Source organism: Bufo bufo, chromosome 1, assembly GCF_905171765.1.
Source record: "Bufo bufo chromosome 1, aBufBuf1.1, whole genome shotgun sequence".
Taxonomy (NCBI): domain Eukaryota; kingdom Metazoa; phylum Chordata; class Amphibia; order Anura; family Bufonidae; genus Bufo; species Bufo bufo.
The window spans coordinates 29912484-29929524 of record NC_053389.1 but is presented as its reverse complement, the minus strand read 5'-3'; the positions used below and the strand labels follow the sequence as shown (position 1 = coordinate 29929524).

Below are 17041 nucleotides of genomic sequence, written 5' to 3'. Positions count from 1 at the left end.
GAAACAACCCTACTTTTTGCGGAACGGAAGTACGGGAGGCATGTGCGGGGAGGCCTTACTCCTCTGCCAGTCGATCACCACCCTATTACATGGGGCAGTGGTTGGGAATGAGCACTTGTTTCGCTGCTTATTGGCCCGTGTAAAAGGGCCTTTAATCTAAACCCATACAACCTCAGGCATTACTCCCAAACCTCTAAAGCTAGCAGTAATGCGCTATTCAGAATTCGGAATGTGACCTTTCTGGTTATCTGCCCCAAAGAGCTGGCACTTTATGAATTTGTCAAACCATTGTGTTTATCTGCTGTGCCAAAATAATAAAAGAAAATGTTAGTCGTTTGGTCCCATTGAGTACAGATGTTGGTGGTAATTACTGGTCTGTCGCCAGCTCGCTGGGCAGCGGTTCAGGGTGCCTTGTGAGAGGACCAGTCCTGCTTGCAGTAGACGTGTTGAAAGAAGGGAACAATTCTTTAACGTCCAGTAACCTGAAGTATTATTATTATTTTAAAGATCTACCAGTATATTCAAAGCCGCTTTTATCGGTCACCTGAGGTGTTACTGGGGATGCCGTACGACCTGGCTATAGACATGTGGTCTTTAGGGTGTATTTTGGTGGAAATGCACACGGGAGAACCTTTATTCAGCGGATCCAATGAGGTAAGAAATTATGATTTCTGTAGAAACTATAGACTATGTGAAATTGTGCACCTACTAGTATTAAGTTTGTCTGTGTGTGATTTAAAAATAAAATAAAAAAATCTTAAGTAATTTTGAGTGCTCTTACACCTATTTTTTTTTGTGGCTCACAAAGGTGGATCAGATGAACAAAATAGTAGAAGTCCTGGGAACTCCCCCAAACCACATGTTGGATCAGGCCCCAAAGGCACGGAAATACTTTGACAAACTTCCTGAAGGAACGTGGACTGTAAAGAAAAATAAAGATATCAAGAAGGTAAATTTGTATAATAATTTTACCTTCTTACCTTCTTGTTAGTTTCTTTGTGATCACATGACCAGAATATGCTGATATCTTGTATGATTCTGATTTATAGGTATTTAAGATTTATTTTCTCCATGTTTCATTGGGTCACGTGCCAAGTTGTCACATTATCCCCTATCCATAGGTTAGAGGATAAATAACTGATCCACCAGTCCTGAGAATGGTGGTCCCATTCCCCCATACTGTTGGAGCAGCAGGTAGACCATGTGCCCCGCTGCTCCATTTATTATTCTCTATGGGACTGTTGAAGGTAAAGGTGTACAGTGCTCGCCTGTTTCCGACAGTCCGATAGAGACTGCTTGACCTGCCCACCCCATCAGGGAACGGAACCCCCATTCTCTGGATTGGTGGTGTCCCAGTAGTGGGGACTCCCATTGTCAGGTGGTTATCCCGTAAACTGTTAGGGGAAAACTTGGCACAGCCCCTTTAATAAATCAAATATTAATGTTAATGAACCGTAGATGGAAAGGATTAGTGTTTGCTTCATTGCATCCGTCGTGTCTGTAATCTTCTGGGTTCTGCTGTGTTTTAGGACTACAAAGTGCCAGGAACTCGTAGGCTCCATGAAGTTCTGGGTGTAGAAACTGGTGGTCCTGGTGGACGCAGAGGAGGAGAACAGGGACATTCGCCATCAGATTATCTCAAATTTAAAGATTTAATTTTACGGATGTTGGATTATGACCCTAAAACTAGGATTACCCCTTTTTATGCGCTCCAGCACAATTTCTTCAAGAAAACGACAGATGAAGGGACAAATACAAGTAACAGTAACTCTACAAGCCCTGCAATGGACCATAGTCACTCAACCAGTACAACTAGTTCTGTGTCCAGCTCAGGTGAGGTATCGCATGTGCTAGCTGAAAAGAAACGCAACGATTTGTACAGCCCAAGCAAATTTATGTTCTGGTTGCTACAGTCTGTGTCTAACCAAAAGATCGTTTTTGTGTGTGTGTGAAAGAGCTCTAATATGCACAGTGTGGTCATTTTGGACACCATGCTATGGATGGGAATTAGTCTTGAGCGAATCGCATCGTTCTAATGCTGTAGGGAGACCTGTATCTGTACAGCATTAAAATGTATTGGCTCTGAGGCTAAATTAATTCATATCACCCCCTCCTCGTAAGACTTTAGTGAATGAATGTGGTATTCGGTTATCAAGTTAGCAATCCAAAGTCTGGTTTGATACCCAGGTACGAGCCTGTACCAAACCTGACTTCAGATTCTGAATTTCAAATGTTTTTAAAGGGCTTCTGTCACCCAACCTCCCCCCCCCCCTTCCTCCCCTCCCCAAAAGTCATTTTTCATTTTTGGGCTGATTAAAATCCTTATAGTGAGATTATTCAATATATAGTGCTCTTTCCTTTTTCTGTGGCTAAGTTTCTTTAAAAACCGCACTTTTATAATATGTTAATTACTTCTCTACTAGCAAGTAGGGCGGTTACTTGCTGGTAGCCGCCGCATCCTCCTTTCAAAAAAACGCCCCCTCCTCCTGTTGATTGACAGCTCTCCTCCTCCGGCTGGCCCTGTCTGCGTTCCAAATCTCGCGCCTGCGCCGTACCGGTCATCAGTCGGCGCACTGAGAGGAGGACGCTCGCTCTACCTACCGCTCCTTCTTCAGTGCGCCTGCGCTGGGTGTAGATGTGACGTCATCGGCGCAGGCGCATTGAGGAAGGAGCGGCCGAGCGAGCGTCCTCCTCTCAGTGCGCCTGCGCCGACTGAAGACCGGTACGGCGCAGGCGCGAGATTTGGAACGCAGACAGGGCCAGCCGGAGGAGGAGAGCGCTCGCTGGCCCTGTCAATCAACAGGAGGAGGGGGCGTTTTTTTGAAAGGAGGCTGCGGCGGCTACCAGCAAGTAACCGCCCTACTTGCTGGTAGCGAGATAATTAACATATTATAAAAGTGCGGTTTTTAAAGAAACTAAGCCACAGAAAAAGGTAAGAGCACTATATATTGAATAATCGCGCTATAAGGATTTTAATTAGCCCAAAAATGAAAAATTACTTTTGGGGGGTGACAGAAGCCCTTTAAAGATGTAGAAATGAATACTGAACTCATTCACTGAAGTCTTGCACAGCTTCAGTTGAAAAGAATTTGGCCTCCATGGAGGCAAAGGGTTTTAATACTGTACGGAGACAGGTTTCCCTACAGCATTAAAATTGAGTGTTACAACAAATCGACTTCAGATCTATGATCCGACACTTGATTTGCTCAACACTAAATGGGAATGTATGATGGAGTATATAAGAAATGTAACAGCAGCACTTCAATTATTTTCTACATTGCACATTCGGTCAGTATTTGGTATCAGTAGCGGTATTTTGAAGCCCAAACCAGGAGTGGATCTTAACCTCTTTACACTCCTTGATGTAATAGTACATCAGTGGGGAGGTAGAGGTGTATGGAGCAGGGTCATCAGCTGATCCTGCTCCATAGGGGACGAGTGCCGTCTGTAGAATACAGCACCTGGCTGCAATCCGACTGACGACGAATAAAAATTCGAATCTCGCCCCCTTTTCCCAACATATAAAATTTTAAAAAACAGGTATCGCAGTGTCCAAAAATACCCAAACTATTAAAATATAAAAATATTTATTGTGCACCATGAATGCAGTAAGGGAAAAAAAATACTCAATTTTTTTCAGTCACCTTACACCTCCCAAAAATGTTAAATAAAAAGTTATCAAAGTTGTATGTACCCAATAAATACTAGAAGCTCATACTGGCAAAAAAAAAAGCCTTCGCACAGCTCTGTAGACAAAAACATTACGTTATGGGCGTCTGTATATGACATGGCAAAGAATTATTATTATTATTATTATTATTATTATTATTATTATTATTATTTTTTTTTTTTTTTTTTAAGTAGCAAAACATAGCACTTTTGGTTTTGCCATAATTTTACTGACCTGCAGAATAAGCTCGTCATGTCATTTTTAGCATAGAATGAACGTTCTAAAGGCAAAAACCTTGGCAGCTGTCAGTGTAAGGGTCCATTCACACGTCCGCGTGTGTGGATCCGCAAAACACGGACATCGGCGATGTACGTTCCGCATTTTGCAGACCGCACATCGCCGGCACTTAATAGAAAATGGCTATTCTTGTCCGCAATTGCTGACAAGAATAGGACATGTTCTATTTTTTTCGGGATCGGAATTGCGCACCCGGAAGTGCGGATCCGCAATTCCGGATCAGGGCAGCACATCGTGCGGCCGCATAGAAATGAATGGGTCCGCAATTCCGTCCTGCAAAATGCGTAACGAAATTGCGAGCCTCTATTCGGAGCAGCGATGCCAGCACAAGATGTCCGGCCCCTCAATCTAGCGGCAGGTGACGACCCCAGCTGCTCAGGAACTCTTTTTGATAAACAAATGGATTAATTTAGATTGATTCCGTCATCTCTAGTCTGCAGCCTTAGGTATCATGCACGCGATCGTATGTATTTTGCGGTCCGCAAAAAATATGGATGACGTCTGTGTACGTTCTGTATTTTGCAGAATCGAACAGCTGGCCCCTAATAGAACAGCCCTATCCTTTTTTTTTTTTTTTCTTTTTCTTTTTTTACAGAACGGACAAATGGAATGCACATTGCGTACCTTTGTTTTTGTTTTTTTGCGGACCCATTGAAATCCTATCCGCAAAAATAATGGAACTGACTCGGAAACAAAATACGTTCGTGTGCATGAGGCCTTGCACATGAGCGAGTATTCCGTGCAGGTGCACTGCGTGATGAGAACGCATAGCGTCCGCACAGAATCCGGCCCAATTCATTTCAATGGGTCTGTGTATATGAGCGTTGGTTTTCACGGATCAGTTCTGCGTTGCGTGAAAATTGCAGCATGTTCTATATTCAGCGTTTTTCACGCAGCCCTGGCCCCATAGAAATGAACGGTGCTGCGTGAAAATCGCATCCGCAAGCAAGTGCGGATGCAATGCGTTTTCTCCTGATGGTTGCTAAGCGATGATGTTTATAAACCTTCAGTTTTTTTTATCATGCGCGTGCAAAATGCATTAAATCACATTGCACCCGCGCGATTACAACTGAACGCGATCGCAAACAAAACTGAATGAACTTGCTTGCGAAATCGCGCTTTTTTCACTGAACTCATCCGGATCTAATCCGCTCACGCTGGTCTGCCAGGGGCCTTAGGGTAAATGCACATGTTAAGGATTTATGTGCAGAAAATCGGTTTTGAAATCCGCAGGGAAATCCGTGTGGACAGTCCGCATCAATTGGTGCAGATTTTCCTCTCCCCATTGAAGTGAATGGAGAAAATCCAAATGGCAGCACCTCGTCTGGTATAAAGCAGTTTTCGGGATTCCAAACAGCTGAATGAAGAGCGGAGAGTCCCTCACGTAGAACCATGAGCAGATGCTTTACATCAGGGATGCCAAACCTGCTGCCGTCCAGCTGTTGTAAAGCTACAACTTCCATCACGCCGCGACAGCCTACAGCTATCAGGGCATGCTGGGAGTTGTAGTCTTGTGACAGCTGGAAGGCCACAGCTTGGGCATCTTTGCTTTACATGTAGTGTCCACTCATGTCAGTGGGCCCTGTGTGCTGGTGATGGCGCTGCAAGGATACAAGGCCATAATTGCTATGGGGATCTGCGGATTTATTTATAATTTTTTTTCTGTGGACAACTTCGGCAACCACTCTATATCTGCCAATGTATGGTTTCATACTTCTAGATTTTGTACATGACCTCAAAATTATATGGGAAGTAGAAGACCTAGCTTTTTTTTTTTTTTTTTTTAATACATAATATTTCAAAACTTAATCAGATTCAATATTTACTTTAAACAAAACTATTTTCTGCGGATGTTAAACACTCCACAAAAGGGCTTTTGGGAGGAGGTGACCAAAAACTGATCCTCTTCCCTAGAAGGAGGCATCAGCCGCCATTAGTAGACTCTTACCAGAACACGCTGACTAGCTTTTGTCCTCTGGTATTCTCTCTCCTAATACATGTTCTACTTTACTGCAGGAGGATCAAGTGGCTCTTCTAACGATAACCGCAATTACCGGTACAGCAACAGATACTATAACAGTGCTGTTGCCCACACAGATTATGAGATGCAGAGTCCACAGGTAAGTGCTTTTTGCTTTCCATGACTGCAGTTTTTGGGTGGGTTCAATATTATAATAAGGGAAACAATTGGTTTTGAGCTATTGCTGCTGATAGTCATGTACGTCATTGCTGGGCAGGAGACACCTTGTAAAGCTGTGAAGGCTATGTTGAAAATGGCCGCCTTCATCCCTGTAGTAATAGCAGTGTATGAATATTTACCTTCCCAATCGGTGTACTGTCTGCTGGTTAGTCTCACAGATGTGGTCGAGAAAAGGCTTCATGAGTAATGTGTGTACAAGACTTTTCCTACTGGGAGTTTGCACAGACTGCGCTATATACACAGGTCTCCACCATAGGGGGATTTTTCTTTCATTGTATACAGAAGATTGATGGCTTCCATATTGGACGTGCCATCTTAGTGAGTGTACTGGCGCATCAGTGTGTTTAATAACCAGATGACTTCTCATCCGTCATAGGTAGGGAGAGGTCACGTCTCTTGGCTGTATACACTGCTCTAGAAGACTGATGTTTATTAACCCTATTCTCCAATTAAAGAGCATATATATTTTTGTAAGGAACAATTTTGTGCTAGGGAGACGCTGAATGACGTGTTCTTCAGATCCCTGTGCCACTGATTTATTACATCACTTTTATTAGGCTCTGTTCATGTCTCGTGCATATTCCCTGACATTTAGGCATACATCAGCCATTGATTTTGTATAGGTGTTTTTTTTTTATTTTCTTTATTTTTTACTGTGTACTTCTGTATAAGAAAGCATAGCTGCCTACGCTTTCCTATACAGTGAATAAAAGGTATGCTGACCCAATATGACATGGGGGCCTGTGAAAACGTTCAACATAGTGTGAAAAGAGCCTTAAAGGGGTTTTCTAAGACCTTATAACTGATGACCTATCCTCAGGACAGGTCATCGGTATCTGACTAGTGGGGGTCCAGCAGCCCTGCTGATCAGCTGTATGGAAAGGCAGTGGTGCTCACAGTAGAGCTGCAGCCTTCTCTCTGCGCAGATCAGCCCCATAGAAGTGAATTGGGCTGAGTGCAATACCAAACACAGCCAAGAGGAGGCCACAGGTGCGCCAGTGCCTTCTCAAACAGCTGATTGGTGGGGGGTCCCAGGTGTCAGACCCCCACCGATCAGATACTATTGACCTATCCTGAGTTAGTCGTGGTAAACCCCGGTAAATCTTGTGACCTAGCACTTACTAGAATACGAGATTAAAATTTCAAAACTTATTTGAAGACTGCTTCAGCTCTTTAAAAGTGGAGATAATGTTGGAAGCTGAAAATCTAAGCTATAAAACAAGACCATATCTTTAGCTGCTATCCAGCCCAAGATATGAAGAGGGAAAGCAGTCCTTCCCCTTTCAACTGAGGGTCCATTCAGATGTCTGTCGTTCAGGGTCCACATCCGTTCTGCAAAATTGCAGACCCATTCATTTCAATGGGACTGCAAGAGATGCAGACAGCACACAGTGTGCTGTCTGCATCCGTAGTTCTGTTCCGTTCCCCGCAAAAAAGATAGAGCATGTCCTATAGGCATTTCTATCACAGTCGTGTGCAGACTGCAAAACACTTGCGTCTGAATGGACCCTTACTGTAATCTCAGGAGCAATGAATGAGCTGTGATAGGCTGCAGGGGGAATGGGAAAAAAATATATTTAAAAAATATATAAATTTGGCAGCGTCCTGATTGTAGCTCGCGAAATTCCAGGTCTCCAATAGCGAAGTTGAAGAAAAAAAATAAACACGACTGCCGGAACACAGAAGGGGGAAAATGTTACTCCTTAAAGGGAGTCTGTCACCACATTTGAGCATATTAGACCGATCAAATAGGGTTATATGATCCACCCAGAACTTAAAAACGGTACCTTTGTTGTAGAAAACAGACTTTTCTTTTAGCCGAAAATGAACTTATAAGGTTATGTTAATGAGCCCTCTCAAGTGCCCAGGGCGGTCTCTCAATCCTCGGAGCCCCAGGCAGCACCTCCTAAACGGCTCATAACCCCGCCCTCCGTGCGCCTCTGCCCGCCCTTTTACTCCCCTCCCCTCCCCTGTCCTTTTCCACTGCGGCTGTGCGGTCCAAATCGTAGCGGGCCCAAATCGTCATTAACATAACCTTAAGTTCATTTTCGGCTAAAAGAAAAGTCAGTTTTCTACAACAAAGGTACCGTTTTTAAGTCCTGGGTGGATCATATAACCCTATTTGATCGGTCTAATGTGGTGACAGATTCCCTTTAAGGCAAAATGAACGTCGGACATAAATTCAAAATCTACAATAAAAGTGACTTTTTGGGAGGGTTTTTCCAATTTTATTGTGAGTGTCAAGTGGTTAATGTGTGTTCTTTTTCTCGTCTTTCCAGGCTCATTCTCAGCAGCAGATAAGACTGTGGGCTGGCGGAGATGTTCCAATCACAAACAGCGATTCCTACCCTCAGATCTTACCTCACAAGCCTACTCCCAGTCAGCCGCAACATTTTCATGGAAACGAACCACATCACCCCCACCCGCTGTACCATCATGTTAACCGGCCACACTACCATCGGCAGCTCATCACCTCCTCTTCTCCGCAAATCCCAGAGTCTATGGAGCTCAGCTTGGGACACAGACACCCCCAGTCTTCCTCTTCATTGCACCCACACCACCCTAGCTTAGACTGCACTCCGTTTGGCTCCTCAAACTTACACTTAGGGGTTTCTGCTTTTCGGACTAGAACAGTCAGTGGGCATAACGATTCTGGTGTGCCTCTGAATTATCCCTACTCTAGCAACACATCCAGCATGGTTGGACCACCTCATATCCGAAACAGGACGGAAACTGAAGAGAGTGCGATGTTAGGCGTTTGTGTCCCTCAGAGTACAGCAGCAAGCTCTTGATGATTCTTTCATGTAAAATTAAAGCCATACCAATAATAGAAAATACTGAATTCGGAGGAGGGCTGACAGGCTGCAGGGTGGGGTTGTGGAAAAAGGGTGAGCTGGCTTTTATCACAACCATCAAACAAAAAAAATGTCAAGGTGTAGCTGTTAATGTGAATTGTTTATTTATTAAAAAAAATCACTACGAGAGGAGTGTGAAGTGTGTGTTGACCCATGAGAAGCCGTTTTAAACAGACTTCAATTGGACTGCTTTTTTTATTTTATTTTATTTTTTATTGCTTTTTTTTTTTGACACACTGGTAGAAGTTAACCTGTGCAAAGACTTCAAGACATTTCCAATGCTTCCATTTCTATCATAAAAGGTCCTCTTCAGAAGAAGCAGGAGAATCCAGACTTACTTTGCACGTCAGTGAACTCGTTTACAGGCCAAACGTCACTCTGCAAAACACTGTCTGTGCCAGTTGCCCTACGCTGCCATTTTAACCATTCATCCAGATCCCCTGTGTTGCCCCCTCCCCTCCCCCACTTTCTACCAACCTTGCTAGGGTGCAGATTTATGCACTTCACTGGAATAACCTTGGCTGCTAACTCCACTCTCTCAACTGGAATTGCTGCTAAAACTCTTTAACAGTTTTGCTTTCTAAGAAAAAAAAAAAGAAAAACAAAAACCTAAAGGTTCCCCTATGTCTTTTATTTATGACTTCGTACTCGGTTTTAGCTGTTTCAGGAAAGATTTTTAGGAGCCATTTTAATTTTTTATTTTTTTTTATATATTTTTTTTAACTGATTAATGCTTGTGCATTAATACTGGAGTTCAGTGTCTGTAATTCCCCCATCGGTTTTATATTTTTTTCCAGTTTTGATTTGACATCATTTTTGTTTGTGCACTGAATTCTGGTTTTAACACTACAAATTATTATTTAAAAGTTTTTTTTTTACTACATTGCCCCTTCATTTTTTTTTTTATAGTCTCTCGGCCTCTTAAGTTGATTGTGACCAGTAATGGCGCATCTTCATGGGTTATACTGTAAGACGCTAAGCCCTTGCTTCAGTATTAAAACTTTTACAGCGCTATGTGCTGTAACAGTAGGGTTTTTTCTTTTTTTCAAATTTTTTTTTTCTTAATTTTTTTTCAAGACTTTCAAAATGTAAAGACTTAATCTGTCCTATTTTCATATCTGTGGATAGTAATGTACTGTTTTAATTTTATTTTTAATTTTTTTCCCCCCTTTTTTTTTTCTTTTTTCTTTTATTTATTGTACCAAAGATGGTATTGAGGCATCACTTAAAAAAACAAAAAACAAAAAAAATCCTTATCAGACCTGTAAAATGATTGTCTTTTTAAATGTTTCCTTTTTCTGTTCTTGCGTGTTTAATTGGGCTTAAAATTCTGAATCATGTGTAGTTGCTGTTGGACTCCAAGGCCTTTCACATTCATGTTTGTTTCAAGTATTGTGGGTGATTTGGAGGATCCTAAAAATAAAGTAATAGACAGCTACAGAAGATCGAGAGGGTCAGTGTTGATTGTGTCTTAAAAAAAAAAAAAATAACTATAAAACGTTAAGATCGTCACATTAGCCATGCTGTAATAGATCGTCACCATGCTTTGGGCGAATAAAATGCAAGTAGAGACAACTGTTGATGCGGATTATTCTGCTTTGCTGCCATTGACTCTTGTGTGTGTCGGAAGGTCGGTGGTAGCAAAGCATTGAGCAACGTATTTGGGGCGTATCTATACGAGTAGCGATCATGACATTTCTAATTCTGTGTATGCCATATGTCGGGTATGCCTGTTGCCCATACCTTCTGTTATGCAATATTTTTTTTTTTTTTTTTAGTTTTCTGCTTTTTGTATATCGGAGTTTATTATTAATGTAAAATGCACATTTTATTCTAGCAATTTACTATTATAATTTTATTTTTATTTTTTTCCTTAAAGCCTCTAAATTTCTAATGTAGAACATTGTGCTATCATTTTGGCTTTAAGTGTTTGTTTGATTCGTTCCATTTTTATTTTCTCTTTTGGACCGGCCTGGAGAGTTAATTGTGAAGTGATATAAATATATAGATATATCCATCCATCCCCCATCCCCCACCCAGGTTTTTACTAATTGTTAAAGGATGTACACTTAACCCATCTAAGGACTTTGCTCTTTTCTCTCTGCTCTGTAACTTATGGGGATATTTATTTAATTTTTTTTCTTTTTATCTGTTTCCAAAAAGTTGCAAAAATGATTGCTGTATGGAAAATAATGAAATCTTGGCAGAAAGTACAAGACTATTGGTTGCTTCTTTAGCCCCATTTATTTCCCCTCTTTACTGACTTATGATGTGAATCAAGTCCCTACTGTTAAAGTACAGAGCAGGTTTGTACTGCACAAGAGATCAATAAATGAGGCTCTACTTTGGACTTCTGCACTGTGGTGTGTCTGAAAAACTAAAAAAAATCAAAATGGACGTTTTGGGAGGGGAGGTAGTCACTGGAAGCTTGGACCTTGCATCAGGAGGATGACACGTGGTTAATCCTAATGCTGTTTCTTGGTAAGCGTGTGTCATGTATAGAAATGCAGATAATTTTGCAGTGGATGTATTGGCAGTGTAGAGACGTCTGCTGTTCATCTCTGTTCACGCGGCTCTGTGACGAGGACTTGTCATCACACCAAGGATCTGTCTAAATGATTGTGCTTCAGGGACGCTGATCAGATTTGTACGTACTGTATGTTTACCCATACATGTAAGGATGATAAAGTTATCTTTTCTATGGAAGAATGTTTTGTACAATATTTTTATACATATGTGTCGTATGGTTTCCAGGTCTCTCCATGGTATAGGTTTGACTTTGTAAAGCAGTAGACTCCCCTCTCTATAGGTCACGGTATTGGCCATTAAACTAGTTCTGGGTAAATCTACCATCGTTTCTACCTAGGAGAAGACCAGGTAAGTGACTCTTAGAAGGTTTTATAGATCATTACAGTTTTAGAATGTATTGGCTCCGATGAGGCAAAGTTATTCGTGAAGTCTCGCGAGAAGTCATGTTATAACTTTGTGAATTAATACTGTAAAAAAAACTTAGTACTGAACTTCTGGTTCGGTTCCAAGTGGTACCTTGGAACCAAACTTGAGTTCAGTACCTTAGATCTGAACCAGAGTTCGGTACCAAGGTTTTTTAAAAAAAATTATATAGCAGTAAGTAATTTACAAAGTCGCGCAAGACTTTGCGGTCTCATTGGAGCCAATACATTTATGCAAATCGACTTCAGATGAAGCATCTGAAGTCTATTCGCTCATCCCTAATCATTTAACTTTGGGGTAAAAGTATTCATTTAAAGCTGGCCATACCCAGTCACTAGCTGTCGGCCGTACGCTATCTCTCTGGACTTCCATACACATACATTCTGTTGGACCGAGTGTATGTGGGGAGAGAGCTAATATAAGACACTTAGCGGTGGCTTATCTCGTGGGAAAACAAAAGGATTGGGTAAAAAAAAAAAACAGTTTCCCCTTCTCTTCTGACATCTGCTGAGGAAGATTTGGGAGCTCCCCCCACTCATTAGATTGTTGGCTGAAAGTGTCACTGAGCTTTCTACAAACTTTGCATTAATCAATAGTACGTGTGTACATATGGAATAACACTATTATATCACTTGTATCTAGCGTTTACCGTTTTACTCTGTGCTTGCTGAATATCTGGTTTACAGTTCTCTCGGACGTGGTACAGACTAGGAGCCATCCACTGAACACACAAAGTAGAGGAGAATCTCCTTCCTAACCTCTTAGGACTCTTTCACAGGAGCGAGTTTTCCGCACGGGTGCGATGCGTGACGTGAACACATAGCACCCGCACTGAATCCTGACCCATTCATTTCAATGGGTCTATGTACATGAGTGTTTTTTTTTTTCACGCATCAGTTCTGCGTTGCGTGAAAAACGCTGCATGTTCTATATTCTGCGTTTTTTTTACACAGCCCTGGCCCCATAGAAGTGAATGGGGCTTTAGGGAAAAGCACATTGCATCCGGAAGCAAGTCCGGATGCAATGCGTTTTTTACTGATGGTTGCCAAGAGATGTTTGTCAACCTTCAGTTTATCACGCGCGTGGAAAACGCATTGCACCACACGGAAAAAACAACGCAATCGCAGACAAAACTGACTGTTTCCCTGAACGCACCTGGAGCCAATCCGTATCTTTTGTGTGAAAGAGGCCTTAATCACTCAAAAGCAGCCCCTCGATAATGGAGGACATTACAGAACACACTGATCTGAATATTTGTGAATGGAAGCACTTGTGCTGAGCTATAAGCTTCCGGTGTCGTTGTGCAGTCTCTCCATCTGTGCCTGTCTCCTGCTCACTCCTCCCCTCTCCATAGACCCTTTTTTGGGGGGGGGGTATGCAGATGATGACTGAGAAATGCCTAGTTCTCCTCTGATGAAACATGACAAAGTTCCTTGTGGTCACTTGTACTATTGATTTATGCAGAGTTGTGTAAAAAGTGGGTGACCATTTAAGTCTAGATAGAACCTTTTCACTGTCTCAAGCCACATCTAGAGTTGCATTCACATTCTAGCTTGCTGCCACCTGGGATTCCTTACATCCCAGCTTTGGGATTCCATAACATATTTGCTGCCAGGTAAGGCTGCGATGTATTGGACTATTGTACAGCGCCAGGTAACATAGTAACGTGACTGGAAAAAGACATCTGTCCATCTAGTTCAGCCCGTTATCCTAAGTTGATCCAGAAGAATACTTCCGCTCCCACAGTGTAATACAGCAGGATATGCTCTTGTAAATGCAGAGGGTACTTCCACATGGGACGGAAATGTTGCAGATGGGCCACAGCGGATTTGTGAGTGTGTTATCTGCGTTGTAAAGTCCGCCACTGTATCTGGCGTACATGCACGCTGAAAGCTGGACCCAAAAAATGCTACACGCAATGTTTTTGTCCAGCTGAAAGTCTGCATACATGCCGAATACTGTGAACTCTAGCAGTCTGTTCCTCCGCCAGATGCGAACCCAGCCTTACGGTTTTGTAGAAATGAGGAAATCGTCAGCACTTGATTAAAATCCATATTCTTTATTAATCCATCTTTCAAACATTCCACTAGTGTCACGTGGGATGGATGGTGTACAGAAGTTACGCCGTCTGTATTCTGTTTCCATATGTCCGTTCTGCAAAAAAAATAGAGCATGTCCTATTATTGCCCGCATTACGGACAAGGAAAGGACTGTTCTATTAGAGGCCAGCTGTTTAGTTCCACAAAATACGGAATGCACACGGCCGTCATCTGTATTTTTTGCGGATCCATTTTTTGTAGACCGCAAAATACATACTGTCGTGTGCATGAGAGTGAACACGGACCTAAAAACATTGGGGTCACTTACAAAGACCTGCATTTTTACACCTGTCTTTGATTCCCCCTTGTGCTGCCAGAACATGCACCTAATTTATAACAAGGTGTGCGTCTCCTCACATCCTGGAGTAAAAAAACTACTCCACTCCCTGAGTGAATTCGTTTTTCGCCAACATTTGCGCCTCTGACGGGTATGCTGTACAAACGCCTGTGCGACTTATTTTTTCTTTTTCTTTTTACAACAAAAACTGGCGTACAAATGTTAGTAAATTGCCCCCATTGGGTCTGTGTTTTGAGTTTTGTGATGTAAGTATGTAACTTCACCATCCGAAACCTGTAAGCGGCTCTAGTGGACGTCTGGAATTTTTTTTTAAAGATGGATTAATAAAGATTATGCTGGAGATTTCCAAAAACTACAAGTTTACCTGACCCAGGAGTGTTGTTCCCTCCCTGCACCATTTGCAGGTGTGATGACCGCGCGTCATCTTCAGGGTTTATGGTGAGCGTGTACCACATCTGACATTGTTTTACGGTACCAGTGGGCGAGACTTAAAGAAATCATCTCACCCACATGCTGCAGGGAGAAGTCCTAATTTGACCTGCGGTGCGGATTTGAAATCCACCTCACTGATGCATTCTGTGATCAACTGTTGGAGGTCCCTCCATGCGGGGTGTAAAAGCCAGTGGAAAATTGGCACGAGTTACCTGCAAATTTTGCAATGGCTTTCTTCCTCTGCCCTGTAAAGTGTGAAATCCACCGCATAAATTGACATGTTGCGTTTTTTACTTTCTGCAATGCAGTGGGTGGAATCAGCTGCAATATTTGCATGTAACTGGTGCTGATTTTCCTGTGATGTGTTACGTCCTTTTATTAGACCTCCAACAGCCGATCACAGGGTGCTTCCTTTTATTAGACCTCCAACAGCCGATCACAGGGTGCGTCCTTTTATTAGACCTCCAACAGCCGATCACAGGGTGCGTCCTTTTATTAGACCTCCAACAGCCGATCACAGGGTGCGTCCTTTTATTAGACCTCCAACAGCCGATCACAGGGTGCGTCCTTTTATTAGACCTCCAACAGCCGATCACAGGGTGCGTCCTTTTATTAGACCTCCAACAGCCGATTACAGGGTGCGTCCTTTTACTAGACCTCCAACAGCCGATCACAGGGTGCGTCCTTTTACTAGACCTCCAACAGCCGATCACAGGGTGTATCACTGAGACAGATGTGAACTGTGAGGAAATCTGCAAATTCCCTGCAACACCACCGGAGGCGCAATGCATGGTTTCCATTTGCATCAGTGGGCTGTCCATGCAATGCATGGATGTGATGGTTCCTCCAATGAGGAAAATGATTTGTAGCTAGTGATGAGCGAACCTCATATTTTGAAGTTGTTTTTTGAGTTTTCTGGCAATTTCGTTGGGGATTACGTTACCACGGGCCATAACGGAATTCTATGATGGAATGCTCTTTAAGAGGCATTCCGTTATGGCCCGTGGTAACGGAATCCATAACGAAATTGCCAGAAAACCTGAACATCGAACTTCAAAATATGAGGTTCGCTCATCACTATTTGTAGCCCCTCTTCGTATTAGGCTATGGTAACAAGGTGCCTTTAAAGAATGCGGCCCTGATTTATGATACCTTTTACTCCAGAAATCGGGCATTGAAAAGTCACGAAATAGGGCTTATGCATCTTTTTTTTTCTTTTGCACTCTAATGCAAAACTTTTATTTTGGCATTTTTACACCACTCACTCCAGTTTTGTAATATGGGTGGAAAAGTTGAGTGTGGTCAGCTATGTTACTGAGTTTCACTCCTGATTTATCATCTCGACTTGTTTTAAAAGTCGCAAACAAGTTGCAATCTCACTCCAGGAGGAGGGTGGAGAAGGAAAACTGGAGGTGCTTTTCTAGGCGAAAGTTTTAGGTTTAAGGACAAGCCAAATTTATCAAACATTTAGCCAAATTTAACAACAAGTGACATTTGATAAATGTGGCAGAAAGTACTCCAACATAGACTCATGCAAAACTGACGTCAAATATTCTCCTCATGATAAAATCCTCCCCCGGTGTCTGCATACACCTCCGTGCACAGTGACGTGCAGGTGTGAGGAACATCTCTTCTGCAGCCAATCTCTGTCCTCAGCTGCAGTGGTATATACACTCACCTAAAGAATTATTAGTGCCACCATACTAATACGGTGTTGGGCCCCCTTTTGCCTTCAGAACTGCTTTAATTCTACGTGGCATTGATTCCACAAGGTGCTGATAGCATTCTTTAGAAATGTTGGCCCATATTGATAGGATAGCATCTTGCAGTTGATGGAGATTTGAGGGATGCACATCCAGGGCACGAAGCTCCCGTTCCACCACATCCCAAAGATGCTCTATTGGGTTGAGATCTGGTGACTGTGGGGGCCATTTTAGTACAGTGAACTCATTGTCATGTTAAAGAAGCCAATTTGAAATGATTCGAGCTTTGTGACATGGTGCATTATCCTGCTGGAAGTAGCCATCAGAGGATGGATACATGTTCTCATTCTGTTTACGCCAAATTCGGACTCTACCATTTGAATGTCTCAACAGAAATCGAGACTCATCAGACCAGGCAACATTTTTCCAGTCTTCAACAGTCCAATTTTGGTGAGCTCGTGCAAATTGTAGCCTCTTTTTCCTATTTGTAGTGGAGATGAGTGGTACCCGGTGGGGTCTTCTGCTGTTGTAGCCC

At 42.5% G+C, this 17041-nt stretch overlaps 1 protein-coding gene across 2 annotated transcripts in view; it reads left to right on the top strand.

The window, feature by feature from the left end:
• The window catches only part of LOC120992595 (dual specificity tyrosine-phosphorylation-regulated kinase 1B-like), a 67821-nt gene extending 56733 nt beyond the window's left edge, over nucleotides 1-11088 (top strand). The window contains exons 7-11 of one of the 2 annotated variants that reach the window (XM_040421662.1): nucleotides 508-654; nucleotides 809-949; nucleotides 1530-1833; nucleotides 5984-6087; nucleotides 8447-11088. In XM_040421662.1, the coding sequence (XP_040277596.1) occupies nucleotides 508-654; nucleotides 809-949; nucleotides 1530-1833; nucleotides 5984-6087; nucleotides 8447-8959 (1209 nt within the window). In that variant the 3' untranslated portion in view covers nucleotides 8960-11088. The remainder of the gene's footprint in view (nucleotides 1-507; nucleotides 655-808; nucleotides 950-1529; nucleotides 1834-5983; nucleotides 6088-8446) is intronic. The other variant, XM_040421672.1, reaches the window with a different exon arrangement.
• The last annotated feature ends 5953 nt before the right edge of the window (nucleotides 11089-17041 follow it).